The 15,953-nt window shown below is 49.2% G+C and overlaps 1 protein-coding gene across 1 annotated transcript in view; it reads left to right on the top strand.

Moving 5' to 3' along the window:
• Nucleotides 1-347: 347 nt before the first annotated feature.
• The window catches only part of LOC116359717 (dedicator of cytokinesis protein 1-like), a gene marked incomplete at its 5' end in the record, with an annotated part of 464,327 nt that continues 448,721 nt past the window's right edge, over nt 348-15,953 (top strand). The window contains 5 exon segments of the mRNA XM_031813059.1: nt 348-505; nt 1,428-1,509; nt 8,666-8,801; nt 8,994-9,066; nt 14,104-14,183. Of these exon segments, the coding sequence (XP_031668919.1) occupies nt 348-505; nt 1,428-1,509; nt 8,666-8,801; nt 8,994-9,066; nt 14,104-14,183 (529 nt within the window).

The raw sequence follows: 15,953 nt of genomic DNA, 5'->3' as shown, positions 1-15,953 counted from the left end.
CTCTGACTGATGGGGAATAACAGACCAGTCTAATGAAGATGGGTCTGACTGATGGGGAATAACAGACCAGTCTAATGACTGATGGGGAATTACAGTCCAGTCTAATGAAGATGGGGAATTACAGTCCAGTCTAATGAAGATGAGGAATTACAGTCCAGTCACTGTGTCCATCATCAGTACTGAAAACTAGCTAAGAGTCCCCTTCAAATGTCTCTCTTGTGTGTGTGATTCTCAACCTTCTTTAACCTTCATAGGCCCTTGGCCCAGATGATATGACAGTCAGGCTAGTGAAGACTACTGGACCCCTGTATTAAATACAACATCTCTGTCTCCTCTCCCTGGGACAGTCTCAGAAACAGAATGTAGATCTGAGCAGGCAGGCCAAGTTCGCCCAGACACCGTCCTTCGCTCTCTTCGTCACCCTGAAGAACGTGGTGTGTAAGATCGGAGAAGATGCAGAGGTCCTCATGTCGCTCTACGACCCTGTTGAGTCAAAGTTCATCAGGTATGTAACCTCCTATGACGTCATAGGTTTAAAGGTCATCATGTACAGTACATAGAGCCCATAGGGAGAGCGTTGCATTGTGGGTTTTGTAGTCGACTTGAGCTTCAACAGATTTCCGCAACGATTTTCACAAGTTACTACCAAACCTATCATAATGACAAATTGAGACATTTGCTCACAAAAAAATATTGTTCTTATTTGACACTGTAAATTATAGGAATTAGTTGTTTTGAATGGTTTATTTTAAGGTTAAAGGTCATCAGGTCTGTTCCTCTGTGACCCTCTGAGGGTTAAAGTTTATCAGGTATGCCAAGGGTCGCAAGAGTTCTGGACACTTTTCAAATTTCCCACGTTTTCCTGAAATCCCAGTTGAAGGATTCCCTCCCTGGTTAGAGGATTCCCTCCCCGGTTTGAGGATTCCCTCCCCGGTTTGAGGATTCCCTCCCCGGTTTGAGGATTCCCTCCCCGGTTAGAGCGTTCCCTCCCCGGTTAGAGCGTTCCCTCCCCGGTTAGAGCGTTCCCTCCCCGGTTAGAGCGTTCCCTCCCCGGTTAGAGCGTTCCCTCCCCGGTTAGAGCGTTCCCTCCCCGGTTAGAGCATTCCCTCCCCGGTTAGAGCATTCCCTCCCTGGTTATTTCCTCACTATTGTGGGAATCCTCTCATCAGGATTTCTGGAGAACCTCTGAATCATGGGAATAGTATTGTCCTAGGCCCGAGTCCAGAGCCAGGAACGTTACAGCACAGACCCAGCTGCCAGCCTGCCTGGGGGTTTTCTCTTGATCCAGGATACTGTTCAGGACACGTCTCATCTGTGTATGACATTAGTCAGTCGATTGTCATTTGTTCATCTTGAGACTAGAGTTGATTTGTGATGCCAGATTGTAAAGCTAAAATGTTGATGTTGGTTTTTCCCCTCCTCCCCAGTGAGAATTACCTGGTGCGTTGGTCCAGTCAAGGCCTGGTGAAAGATATAGACCAGCTCCATAACCTGAGATCAGTCTTCACTGTGAGTATATGTAGATATAGACCAGCTACATAACCTGAGATCAGTCTTCACTGTGAGTATATGTAGAGTGTTGGCTGCTACTGCACGGTTGTTTACCCAGACCTGTCTTGAGGGATGTCGGTGTGTGTGTGTTTACCCAGACCTGCCTTGAGGGATGTCGGTGTGTGTGTGTGTGTGTCTGTTTACCCAGACCTGTCTTGAGGGATGTCGGTGTGTGTGTGTGTGTGTGTCTGTTTACCCCCCTGTTTGGGCGGCTGTGTTTGTTAAGCTCCCCGGCTCTGAAAGAAAGAGGACGACCCAGAGCGACCCGGTTTGTTTGTCAAAGGTCACCTCTCTACTAATGGCTGGCTAAGGGCAGCCCGGGTCACCAAGCGCCTACGTACGACAAGCTAGTTGGCGCCCGCTTCTCCGCTCGCTACACTGGCGGCACAGCATGGATCACAGCAGGACATGAAACATGGACACAATTAAATAGGGAGTTCAAGCAATTCGGGAGTGAAAACGGCCTCCTTAACAAAGGGTTATCCTCCTTAGAAAAGGTTCTCTCAGCCTGGTGGTGTTACTGCTGCAGCCTAATAAACAGATCAGCCTGGTGGTGTTACTGCTGCAGCCTAATAAACAGATCAGCCTGGTGGTGTTACTGCTGCAGCCTAATAAACAGATCAGCCTGGTGGTGTTACTGCTGCAGCCTAATAAACAGATCAGCCTGGTGGTGTTACTGCTGCAGCCTAATAAACAGATCAGCCTGGTGGTGTTACTGCTGCAGCCTAATAAACAGATCAGCCTGGTGGTGTTACTGCTGCAGCCTAATAAACAGATCAGCCTGGTGGTGTTACTGCTGCAGCCTAATAAACAGATCAGCCTGGTGGTGTTACTGCTGCAGCCTAATAAACAGATCAGCCTGGTGGTGGTGGTGTTACTGCTGCAGCCTAATAAACAGATCAGCCTGGTGGTGTTACTGCTGCAGCCTAATAAACAGATCAGCCTGGTGGTGTTACTGCTGCAGCCTAATAAACAGATCAGCCTGGTGGTGTTACTGCTGCAGCCTAATAAACAGATCAGCCTGGTGGTGTTACTGCTGCAGTCTAATAAACAGATCAGCCTGGTGGTGTTACTGCTGCAGTCTAATAAACAGATCAGCCTGGTGGTGTTACTGCTGCAGTCTAATAAACAGATCAGCCTGGTGGTGTTACTGCTGCAGTCTAATAAACAGATCAGCCTGGTGGTGGTGGTGTTACTGCTACAGTCTAATAAACAGATCAGCCTGGTGGTGGTGGTGTTACTGCTACAGCCTAATAAACAGATCAGCCTGGTGGTGGTGGTGTTACTGCTGCAGCCTAATAAACAGATCAGCCTGGTGGTGTTACTGCTGTAGCCTAATAAACAGATCAGCCTGGTGGTGTTACTGCTGCAGCCTAATAAATAGATCAGCCTGGTGGTGTTACTGCTGCAGCCTAATGAACAGATCAGCCTGGTGGTGTTACTGCTGCAGCCTAATGAACAGATCAGCCTGGTGGTGTTACTGCTGCAGCCTAATAAACAGATCAGCCTGGTGGTGTTACTGCTGCAGCCTAATAAACAGATCAGCCTGGTGGTGTTACTGCTGCAGCCTAATAAACAGATCAGCCTGGTGGTGTTACTGCTGTAGTCTAATAAACAGATCAGCCTGGTGGTGGTGGTGTTACTGCTGCAGCCTAATAAACAGATCAGCCTGGTGGTGGTGGTGGTGGTGTTACTGCTACAGCCTAATAAACAGATCAGCCTGGTTGTGTTACTGCTGCAGCCTAATAAACTGATCAGCCTGGTGGTGTTACTGCTGCAGCCTAATGAACAGATCAGCCTGGTGGTGTTACTGCTGTAGTCTAATAAACAGATCAGCATGGTGGTGGTGGTGTTACTGCTACAGCCTAATAAACAGATCAGCCTGGTGGTGGTGGTGTTACTGCTGCAGCCTAATAAACAGATCAGCCTGGTGGTGTTACTGCTGTAGTCTAATAAACAGATCAGCATGGTGGTGGTGGTGTTACTGCTACAGCCTAATAAACAGATCAGCCTGGTGGTGGTGGTGTTACTGCTGCAGCCTAATAAACAGATCAGCCTGGTGGTGTTACTGCTGCAGCCTAATAAACAGATCAGCCTGGTGGTGTTACTGCTGTAGTCTAATAAACAGATCAGCCTGGTGGTGTTACTGCTGCAGTCTAATAAACAGATCAGCCTGGTGGTGTTACTGCTGCAGCCTAATGAACAGATCAGCCTGGTGGTGTTACTGCTGCAGCCTAATAAACAGATCAGCCTGGTGGTGTTACTGCTGCAGCCTAATAAACAGATCAGCCTGGTGGTGTTACTGCTGCAGCCTAATAAACAGATCAGCCTGGTGGTGTTACTGCTGCAGCCTAATAAACAGATCAGCCTGGTGGTGTTACTGCTGTAGTCTAATAAACAGATCAGCCTGGTGGTGGTGGTGTTACTGCTGCAGCCTAATAAACAGATCAGCCTGGTGGTGGTGGTGGTGGTGTTACTGCTACAGCCTAATAAACAGATCAGCCTGGTTGTGTTACTGCTGCAGCCTAATAAACTGATCAGCCTGGTGGTGTTACTGCTGCAGCCTAATGAACAGATCAGCCTGGTGGTGTTACTGCTGTAGTCTAATAAACAGATCAGCCTGGTGGTGTTACTGCTACAGCCTAATAAACAGATCAGCCTGGTGGTGGTGGTGTTACTGCTGCAGTCTAATAAACAGATCAGCCTGGTGGTGTTACTGCTGCAGCCTAATAAACAGATCAGCCTGGTGGTGGTGTTACTGCTGCAGTCTAATAAACAGATCAGCCTGGTGGTGTTACTGCTGCAGCCTAATAAACAGATCAGCCTGGTGGTGTTACTGCTGCAGCCTAATAAACAGATCAGCCTGGTGGTGTTACTGCTGCAGCCTAATAAACAGATCAGCCTGGTGGTGTTACTGCTGCAGCCTAATAAACAGATCAGCCTGGATGAGAAACTAAAAGCAGATCGGATAGGGGATGATGTCCTTATTGGCCTCATTGTAATGATACAGAGTCTCAATGTAACTAGAATTGGGAACTTTAAGTTAAATTTTGAATGTTCGCTTTGGCAGCACAGGCGGCTGGTGGCAACTTAATTGGTAGGACGAGCTCATAGTGATGTCTGGATGGAATGGTATCAAACACATGGTTTCTATGTGCTGTAAACAGTCCCATTTACTCCGTTCCAGCCGTTATTATGAGCCGTTCTCCAATCAGCTGCTTCCTGTGTTGGGCAGTACTGTTACCAAGGTAATACTGACTCATTCACTGTATTGGGCCGTATTGTTACCAAGGTAATACTGACTCATTCACTGTGTTGGGCAGTACTGTTACCAAGGTAATACTGACTCATTCACTGTGTTGGGCAGTACTGTTACCAAGGTAATACTGACTCATTCACTGTGTTGGGCCGTATTGTTACCAAGGTAATACTGACTCATTCACTGTGTTGGGCAGTACTGTTACCAAGGTAATACTGACTCATTCACTGTGTTGGGCCGTACTGTTACCAAGGTAATACTGACTCATTCACTGTGTTGGGCAGTACTGTTACCAAGGTAATACTGACTCATTCACTGTGTTGGGCAGTACTGTTACCAAGGTAATACTGACTCATTCACTGTGTTGGGCAGTACTGTTACCAAGGTAATACTGACTCATTCACTGTGTTGGGCAGTACTTTTACCATGGTAATACTGACTCATTCACTGTGTTGGGCAGTACTGTTACCAAGGTAATACTGACTCATTCACTGTGTTGGGCAGTACTGTTACCAAGGTAATACTGACTCATTCACTGTGTTGGGCCGTACTGTTACCAAGGTAATACTGACTCATTCACTGTGTTGGGCAGTACTGTTACCAAGGTAATACTGACTCATTCACTGTGTTGGGCAGTACTGTTACCAAGGTAATACTGACTCATTCACTGTGTTGGGCAGTACTGTTACCAAGGTAATACTGACTGTGTTGGGCAGTACTGTTACCAAGGTAATACTGACTCATTCACTGTGTTGGGCAGTACTGTTACCAAGGTAATACTGACTCATTCACTGTGTTGGGCAGTACTGTTACCAAGGCGTAGCTCCGTGGTCATACTATAGCTCCGTGGTAACACTGTAGCTCCGTGGTAACACTGTAGCTCCGTGGTCACACTGCAGCGTAGCTCCGTGGTCACACTGCAGCGTAGCTCCGTGGTCACACTGCAGCGTAGCTCCGTGGTCACACTGCAGCGTAGCTCCGTGGTCACACTGCAGCGTAGCTCCGTGGTCACACTGCAGCGTAGCTCCGTGGTAACACTGCAGCGTAGCTCCGTGGTCACACTGCAGCGTAGCTCCGTGGTAACACTGCAGCTCTGCAGTAATACTGCAGCGTAGCTCCGTGGTCATACTGCAGCTCCGTGGTAACACTGTAACTCCGTGGTCATACTGCAGCGTAGCTCCGTGGTCATACTGCAGCGTAGCTCCGTGGTCATACTGCAGCGTAGCTCCGTGGTCATACTGCAGCTCTGTGGTCATACTGTAGCTCCGTGGTCACACTGTAGCTCCATGGTCATACTGCAGCGTAGCTCCTTGGTCACACTGTAGCTCCATGGTAACACTGTAGCTCCGCAGGTATGCTGCAGCGTAGCTCCGCGGTCATACTGCAGCGCAGCTCCGCGGTCATACTGCAGCGCAGCTCCGTGGTCATACTGCAGCTCCGTGGTCATACTGCAGCGCCGTGTTCATACTGCAGCTCCGTGGTCATACTGCAGCTCCGTGGTCATACTGCAGCTCCGTGGTCATACTGCAGCTCCGTGGTCATACTGCAGCTCCGTGGTCATACTCAGGCGTAGCTCCGTGGTCATACTGCAGCTCCGTGGTCATACTCAGGCGTAGCTCCGTGGTCATACTCAGGTGTAGCTCCGTGTTCATACTGCAGCGTAGCTCCGTGGTCATACTGCAGCTCCGTGGTCATACTGCAGCTCCGTGGTCATACTGCAGCTCCGTGGTCATACTGCAGCTCCGTGGTCATACTGCAGCGCAGCTCCGTGGTCATACTGCAGCTCAGCTCCGTGGTCATACTGCAGCGCAGCTCCGTGGTCATACTGCAGCGCAGCTCCGTGGTCATACTGCAGCGCAGCTCCGTGGTCATACTGCAGCGCAGCTCCGCGGCCATACTGAAGCTCCGCGGTCATACTGCAGCGCAGCTCCGCGGTCATACTGCAGCGCAGCTCCGCGGTTATACTGCAGCGCAGCTCCGTGGTCATACTGCAGCTCCGTGGTAATATGTAATAGCTTCACTCTTTCTCAGTGTTTCCTCATCCTGGTCCTGGGGACCTAAAGGGGGGTTTGTTTGTTGTTCCCGACACATCCCGTTCAACTCATCTAGCTTTCATCCAGGTGTGTAGCACTAGAGCACACTGCAGCGTAGCTCCGTGGTCACACTGCAGCGTAGCTCCGTGGTCACACTGCAGCTCTGCAGTAATACTGCAGCGTAGCTCCGTGGTCATACTGCAGCGTAGCTCCGTGGTAACACTGCAGCTCTGCAGTAATACTGCAGCGTAGCTCCGTGGTCACACTGCAGCGTAGCTCCGTGGTAACACTGCAGCTCTGCAGTAATACTGCAGCGTAGCTCCGTGGTCATACTGCAGCGTAGCTCCGTGGTCATACTGCAGCTCCGTGGTCATACTGTAGCTCCGTGGTCATACTGTAGCTCCGTGGTCACACTGTAGCTCCATGGTCATACTGCAGCTCCATGGTAACACTGTAGCTCCGCAGGTATACTGCAGCGTAGCTCCGCGGTCATACTGCAGCGCAGCTCCGCGGTCATACTGCAGCGCAGCTCCGTGGTCATACTGCAGCGCAGCTCCGTGGTCATACTGCAGCGCCGTGTTCATACTGCAGCTCCGTGGTCATACTGCAGCTCCGTGGTCATACTGCAGCTCCGTGGTCATACTGCAGCTCCGTGGTCATACTGCAGCTCCGTGGTCATACTGCAGCTCCGTGGTCATACTGCAGCTCCGTGGTCATACTGCAGCTCCGTGGTCATACTGCAGCTCCGTGGTCATACTCAGGCGTAGCTCTGTGGTCATACTGCAGCGTAGCTCCATGGTCATACTGCAGCGTAGCTCCGTGGTCATACTGCAGCGTAGCTCCGTGTTCATACTGCAGCTCCGTGGTCATACTGCAGCTCCGTTGTCATACTGCAGCTCAGCTCCGTGGTCATACTGCAGCTCTGTGGTCATACTGCAGCTCTGTGGTCATACTGCAGCTCTGTGGTCATACTGCAGCTCCGTAGTCATACTGCAGCTCCGTGGTCATACTGCAGCACAGCTCCGTGGTCATACTGCAGCACAGCTCCGTGGTCATACTGCAGCTCCGTGGTCATACTGCAGCGCAGCTCCGTGGTCATACTGCAGCGCAGCTCCGTGGTCATACTGCAGCGCAGCTCCGTGGTCATACTGCAGCGCAGCTCCGTGGTCATACTGCAGCGCAGCTCCGTGGTCATACTGCAGCGCAGCTCCGTGGTCATACTGCAGCGCAGCTCCGCGGTTATACTGCAGCGCAGCTCCGTGGTCATACTGCAGCTCCGTGGTAATATGTAATAGCTTCACTCTTTCTCAGTGTTTCCTCATCCTGGTCCTGGGGACCTAAAGGGGGGTTTGTTTGTTGTTCCCGACACATCCCGTTCAACTCATCTAGCTTTCATCCAGGTGTGTAGCACTAGAGCAACAACTAAAATGTGCACCCCCCCCCCCACTTCTATCTACAATGAAAAAATAAATGAAGTGTTGGTCCCATGTTTCATGCGCTGAAATAAAATATCCCAGAAATGTTCAGTTCGCACAAAGAAAAACAGTTTACATCTCTGTTAGTGAGAGACTTCTCCTTTGACCAGTTAAACCATCTGTCTGGTGTGGCATATCAACACGCTGGTTTAAACAGCATCATCATTACACAATTGTTGTAATGTTGCGTTTCTATTATTTGATCAGTATAAATTATTTGTTTCCCGATTTGTAACTGAAGTTGTGTAGGAATACAAGACGTTTACAGGTACACCAGGGTGGTTTTGCTCCTCTCAATACACCACCACTGAGTCTATTGGTTGTCGTCGTTCTTCCCCCTCCCCCAGGACCTTGGCAGTGAGGATTTAAAGAGAGAGAAGATCAGCTTTGTTTGCCAGATCGTTAGAGTCGGACGGATGGAGCTACGTGACAACAACACCAAGAAGCTGACCTCTGGGCTGAGGAGGCCCTTTGGAGTGGCAGGTAAACCGTCCGTGTCTTTAAACCCAGAGACTACTGGAACTAGCCTGGGTACCGGTCTGTTTGTGCTAACATTCCCCTCTGTCTCTATCAGTAACAGACTGCTATAGCATTGACCTTCTATACAATATGTCTCTATCAGTAACAGACTGCTATAGCATTGACCTTCTATACTATATGTCCCATCTCTAACAGTAATGGATGTGACTGACATCATAACAGGCAAGATGGATGATGAGGACAAGCAGTATTTCATCCCCTTCCAGCCGTGAGTATGAAATATGAACACACACTGTCATAAAACCTGTGTCGATGTCTCACTTCCTACTTGATCATGGGGGAGATGTTCTATAAACACACCAGAACATACTGGAGGTCTATGGTGGGACCTCTATGGACCAGAACATACTGGAGGTCTATGGTGGGACCTCTATGGACCAGAACATACTGGAGGTTTATGGTGGGACCTCTATGGACCAGAACATACTGGAGGTTTATGGTGGGACCTCTATGGACCAGAACATACTGGAGGTCTATGGTGGGACCTCTATGGACCAGAACATAATGGACCTCTATGGACCAGAACATAATGGACCTCTATGGACCAGAACATACTGGAGGTCTATGGTGGGACCTCTATGGACCAGAACATACTGGAGGTCTATGGTGGGACCTCTATGGACCAGAACATAATGGAGGTCTACGGTGGGACCTCTATGGACCAGAACATACTGGAGGTCTATGGTGGGACCTCTATGGAACAGAACATAATGGAGGTCTATGGTGGGACCTCTATGGACCAGAACATAATGGACCTCTATGGACCAGAACATAATGGACCTCTATGGACCAGAACATACTGGAGGTCTATGGTGGGACCTCTATGGACCAGAACATACTGGAGGTCTATGGTGGGACCTCTATGGACCAGAACATATTGGAGGTCTACGGTGGGACCTCTATGGACCAGAACATACTGGAGGTCTATGGTGGGACCTCTATGGACCAGAACATAATGGAGGTCTATGGTAGGACCTCTATGGACCAGAACATAATGGAGGTCAATGGTGGGACCTCTATGGACCAGAACATACTGGAGGTCTATGGTGGGACCTCTGTGGACCAGTACATACTGGACCTCTATGGACCAGAACATAATGGACCTCTATGGACCAGAACATTAAGTCTACGTTAGGGTCGTACTCTGACCTCTATGGACCAGAACATAATGCCTACGTTAGGGTCGTACTCTGACCTCTATGGACCAGAACATAATGTCTACGTTAGGGTCGTACTCTGACCTCTATGGACCAGAACATAATGCCTACGTTAGGGTCGTACTCTGACCTCTATGGACCAGAACATAATGCCTACGTTAGGGTCGTACTCTGACCTCTATGGACCAGAACATAATGTCTACGTTAGGGTCGTACTCTGACCTCTATGGACCAGAACATAATGTCTACGTTAGGGTCGTACTCTGACCTCTATGGACCAGAACATTAGTCTACGTTAGGGTAGTACATTAGTTCCTGTCAAGGCAGCAGCTACTCTTCCTGAGGTTTATTATGGATCCCCATTAGTTCCTGTCAAGGCAGCAGCTACTCTTCCTGGGGTTTATTATGGATCCCCATTAGTTCCTGTCAAGGCAGCAGCTGCTCTTCCTGGGGTTTATTATGGTTCCCCATTAGTTCCTGCCAAGGCAGCAGCTACTCTTCCTGGGGTTTATTATGGATCCCCATTAGTTCCTGCCAAGGCAGCAGCTACTCTTCCTGGGGTTTATTATGGATCCCCATTAGTTCCTGCCAAGACAGCAGCTACTCTTCCTGGGGTTTATTATGGATCCCCATTAGTTCCTGTCAAGGCAGCAGCTACTCTTCCTGGGGTTTATTATGGATCCCCATTAGTTCTTGTCAAGGCAGCAGCTACTCTTCCTGGGGTTTATTATGGATCCCCATTAGTTCCTGCCAAGACAGCAGCTACTCTTCCTGGGGTTTATTATGGATCCCCATTAGTTCCTGCCAAGGCAGCAGCTACTCTTCCTGGGGTTTATTATGGATCCCCATTAGTTCCTGCCAAGGCAGCAGCTACTCTTCCTGGGGTTTATTATGGATCCCCATTAGTTCCTGCCAAGGCAGCAGCTACTCTTCCTGGGGTTTATTATGGATCCCCGTTAGTTCCTGCCAAGGCAGCAGCTACTCTTCCTTGGGTCTAAGCACATCATATAACATTATTACACCACTACATATCTACAATACAAAATATATAATACCAACCATACAATAATATTACAATGTATGTGTGTGTCTCTACCTTCTGTGTGTGTCTCTTCACAGTTGCATAAGGTTTTGTTTGTTTTGTATGATTGGTTGTCTATTTGAGCCAGTAAATGGGTCTTTACTATTCGTATGAAGGGGAATGACTTGAGCTTCCCTCCAGTCCTGAGGGCACACGCTCTCTAAGCTTAAATTGAAGATGTGGCATATTGGAAGTGGCAATATCATCCACTATTATCCTCAGTAATTTTCCATCCAGATTGTCTGACCTCGGTGGCTTGTCATTTGTTGATAGACAACAATCATCTTTTCACCTCTTCCACACGGACTTTACGGAATTGGTCAGATATATATTTAGAGTTTGTTGCCGGCATGTCGTTCCCTATATAGTGCACTACTACCCTATAGACCCTGGTCTAAAGTAGTGCACTACTACCCTATAGACCCTGGTCTAAAGTAGTAAACTACTACCCTATAGACCCTGGTCTAAAGTAGTAAACTACTACCCTATAGACCCTGGTCTAAAGTAGTGCACTACTACCCTATAGACCCTGGTCTAAAGTAGTGCACTACTACCCTATAGACCCTGGTCTAAAGTAGTGCACTACTACCCTATAGACCCTGGTCTAAAGTAGTGCACTACTACCCTATAGACCCTGGTCTAAAGTAGTAAACTACTACCCTATAAACAGGGTTGTTTTCAACCCTTCACACCTGATTTAATATGCAGTTTATTACACACCCTATTAACTACATAGACCAGGTTTAAAGTAGTGCACTATATAGGGAATAGGTTGCCATTTGGGGCTCAGACCCTCTACTATTCCACCGTGACTAAATTAAGGCGATCTCATTAGCTGCCTGTGTCCCTGAGAGGATTCCATAATTGGAAATGCTTTAGAATGAGGCCCAAATGGCACCCTATTCCCTATATAGTGCACTAATATTCACCCCCAAATGGCACCCTATTCCCTATATAGTGCACTACTATTCACCCCCAAATGGCACCCTATTCCCTATATAGTGCACTACTATTCACCCCCAAATGGCACCCTATTCCCTATATAGTGCACTACTATTCACCCCCAAATGGCACCCTATTCCCTATATAGTGCACTAATATTCACCCCCAAATGGCACCCTATTCCCTATATAGTGCACTAATATTCACCCCCAAATGGCACCCTATTCCCTATATAGTGCACTACTATTCACCCCCAAATGGCACCCTATTCCCTATATAGTGTACGTGGTGAAGGATGTAAGGAATAGAGTGTCATTTGGAACTCAGTCGTAGCTACCAATCAGTTTAGTTTAGTTGGCACGGTAGGCAGATCTCCTCATTTAACAGCTCTATTTAGGAACATACATCATGGATTAGACTCTCTCCTCCTCTGTGCACACACACACACACACACACACACTGTCGTAGTGATGCATTTTGGTCGTTTCCTGAATAGCAGCTTTAGTATTAGCTAGGACCCTGTTCTAAGACTAACTAAACAGGAAGTTACCGTTCCTGATAAAGGACTGTTTGATATAACTATATAATTGGTTAGAGATCTCTGGCAAACAGCTTCGTTTTGGAGATGGAAATGGCCCCCACATTGTTAAAACAAAGGTTGAGATATAATGTCATGTTCTTCCTAGTGTTGCCAGGGGCAACATCTTTCCCTAAAAGACTTCGACCAGGGTTACAATGGCCTTTTCTAACCTAGTTTATTAATATTTAGTTGATTTAAAGTCTACAGGAAGAGGAATGTTAGTCATGCTTCAATGTTATTGCTTATTTTTAATTCAATCAAGCTCTTATTTATTTCATTTCTACCCTTAAACATACTATACGTATCCCTTTAAATGTTATGCATCTTTCAGGCATCTCTCTCTGCCCTCCTCTCCTCTGCTCTCTCTTCTCCTCTCCTCTGCTCTCTCTTCTCCTCTGCTCTCTGCCCTATCCTCTCTCCTCTGCTCTCTCTCTGCCCTCTCCTCCTCCTCTGCTCTCTCTCTGGTCCCTCTCTCTGCCCTCCTCTGCTCTCTGCCCTATCCTCTCTCCTCTGCTCTCCTCTGCCCTCCTCTCTCCTCTGCTCTCCTCTGCCCTCCTCTCTCCTCTCCTCTCCTCTCCTCTCCTCTCCTCTCCTCTCCTCTCCTCTCCTCTCCTCTCCTCTCCTCTCCTCTCCTCTCCTCTCCTCTCCTCTCCTCTCCTCTCCTCTCCTCTCCTCTCCTCTCCTCTCCTCTCCTCTCCTCTCCTCTCCTCTCCTCTCTCTGTCCTCTCTCTGTCCTCTCCTCCTCCTCTGCTCTCTCTCTGACCTCCAGCTCCCTCTCCTCCTCTCCTCTGCTCTCCCTCTCCTCCTCTGCTCTCTCTCCTCTTCTCCTCTCCTCTGCTCTCTCTCTCCTCTCTCCTCTCCTCTCTCTCTCCTCCTCTCCTCTGCTCTCTCTCCTCCTCTCCTCTGCTCTCTCTCCTCTGCTCTCTCTCCTCCTCTCCTCTGCTCTCTCTCCTCCTCTCCTCTGCTCTCTCTCCTCCTCTGCTCTCTCTCCTCCTCTCCTCTGCTCTCTCTCCTCCTCTCCTCCGCTCTCTCTCATCCTCTCCCTCTCCTTCTCTCCTTCCCATCCTCTCCTCTGCTCTCCTCTGCTTTCCCTCTCTCTCTCCTCTGCTCTCCTCTGCTCTCCTCTGCTTTCCCTCTCTCTCTCCTCTGCTTTCCAGCTCTCTCTCCTCTGCTTTCCAGCTCTCTCTCCTCTGCCCTCCTCTCCTCTGCTCTCTCTCTCTCCTCCTCTCCTCTGCTCTCTCCTCCTCTCCTCTGCTCTCTCCTCTCCTCCGCTGCTCTCTCCTCTCCTCCTCTCCTCTGCTCTCTCCTCCTCTCCTCTGCTCTCTGCCCTATCCTCTCTCTTCTGCTCTCCTCTGCTCTGCTCTCTCCTCTGCCCTCCTCTCCTCTCTCTCTGGTGTTGTTCCTGTCATGTGCCTACTACAGGCTAGCGTTGGATGATGCCGTGCTTCGCCACAGGCAACTGAACATCTCCCGTTTTTCAACCAGGGTGGCGGGGGAGAGCGACTTTCTCCAGACCGTCATCAACAAGGTCATCGCCGCCAAGGAGGTCAACCACAAGGGACAAGGTAAAGTTAATGTACAGGGAGGTGGGGGGTGAGATGCATGGAGTGGTACTGTGAGAGGGCAGGGAGGTGGGGGGTGAGATGCTTGAAGTGGTACTGTGGGGGGTGAGATGCTTGAAGTGGTACTGTGAGAGGGCAGGGAGGTGGGGGGTGAGATGCTTGGAGTGGTACTGTGAGAGGGCAGGGAGGTGGGGGGTGAGATGCTTGGAGTGGTACTGTGAGAGGGCAGGGAGGTGGGGGGTGAGATGCTTGGAGTGGTACTGTGAGGGGCAGGGAGGTGGGGGGTGAGATGCTTGGAGTGGTACTGTGAGAGGGCAGGGAGGTGGGGGGTGAGATGCTTGGAGTGGTACTGTGAGGTGGGGGGTGAGATGCTTGGAGTGGTACTGTGAGGTGGGGGGTGAGATGATTGGAGTGGTACTGTGAGGTGGGGGGTGAGATGATTGGAGTGGTACTGTGGGGGGTGAGATGATTGGAGTGGTACTGTGGGGGGTGAGATGATTGGAGTGGTACTGTGGGGGGTGAGATGATTGGAGTGGTACTGTGAGGTGGGGGGTGAGATGCTTGGAGTGGTACTGTGAGGTGGGGGGTGAGATGATTGGAGTGGTACTGTGAGGTGGGGGGTGAGATGATTGGAGTGGTACTGTGGGGGGTGAGATGATTGGAGTGGTACTGTGAGAGGGCAGGGAGGTGGGGGGTGAGATGCTTGGAGTGGTACTGTGAGAGGGCAGGGAGGTGGGGGGTGAGATGCTTGGAGTGGTACTCTGAGAGGGCAGGGAGGTGGGGGGTGAGATGCTTGGAGTGGTACTGTGAGAGGGCAGGGAGGTGGGGGGTGAGATGCTTGGAGTGGTACTGTGAGAGGGCAGGGAGGTTCTGTTGGGTGATGTTACTGTATGATATATAATACAGTATGATACAGAATACAGTATGATACAGAATACAGTACGATACAGAATACAGTACGATACAGAATACAGTATGATACAGACTACAGTATGATATAGAATACAGTATGATACAGACTACAGTACGATACAGAATACAGTACGATACAGAATACAGTACGATACAGAATACAGTACGATACAGAATACAGTATGATATAGAATACAGTATGATACAGACTACAGTATGATACAGAATACAGTATGATATAGAATACAGTACGATACAGAATACAGTACGATACAGAATACAGTACGATACAGAATACAGTACGATACAGAATACAGTATGATACAGACTACAGTATGATATAGAATACAGTATGATACAGACTACAGTATGATACAGAATACAGTATGATATAGAATACAGTACGATACAGAATACAGTACGATACAGAATACAGTATGGTATAGAATACAGTATGACTGAGGTATTTGGTCGAAGGAGGCCCATCACAAAGAACATTTTAAAGTTACTGTGCAGGGAGGAATGATATGACTGGCCTGGGGTCTGACTAAAGGACCACTGGCCTGGGTTCTGACTAAAGGATGACAGGCCTGGGGTCTGACTAAAGGACGACTGGCCTGGGGTCTGACTAAAGGATGACAGGCCTGGGGTCTGACTAAAGGACGACTGGCCTGGGGTCTGACTAAAGGACAACTGGCCTGGGGTCTGACTAAAGGACAACTGGCCTGGGGTCTGACTAAAGGACAACTGGCCTGGGGTCTGACTAAAGGACGACTGGCCTGGGGTCTGACTAAAGGACGACTGGCCTGGGGTCTGACTAAAGGACGACTGGCCTGGGGTCTGACTAAAGGACGACTGGCC

Source organism: Oncorhynchus kisutch, unplaced genomic scaffold (genome assembly GCF_002021735.2).
Source record: "Oncorhynchus kisutch isolate 150728-3 unplaced genomic scaffold, Okis_V2 Okis04b-Okis11a_hom, whole genome shotgun sequence".
NCBI lineage: Eukaryota > Metazoa > Chordata > Actinopteri > Salmoniformes > Salmonidae > Oncorhynchus > Oncorhynchus kisutch.
The sequence above is the reverse complement of the archived record's forward strand: the minus strand, read 5'-3'. Positions and strand labels throughout refer to the sequence as shown.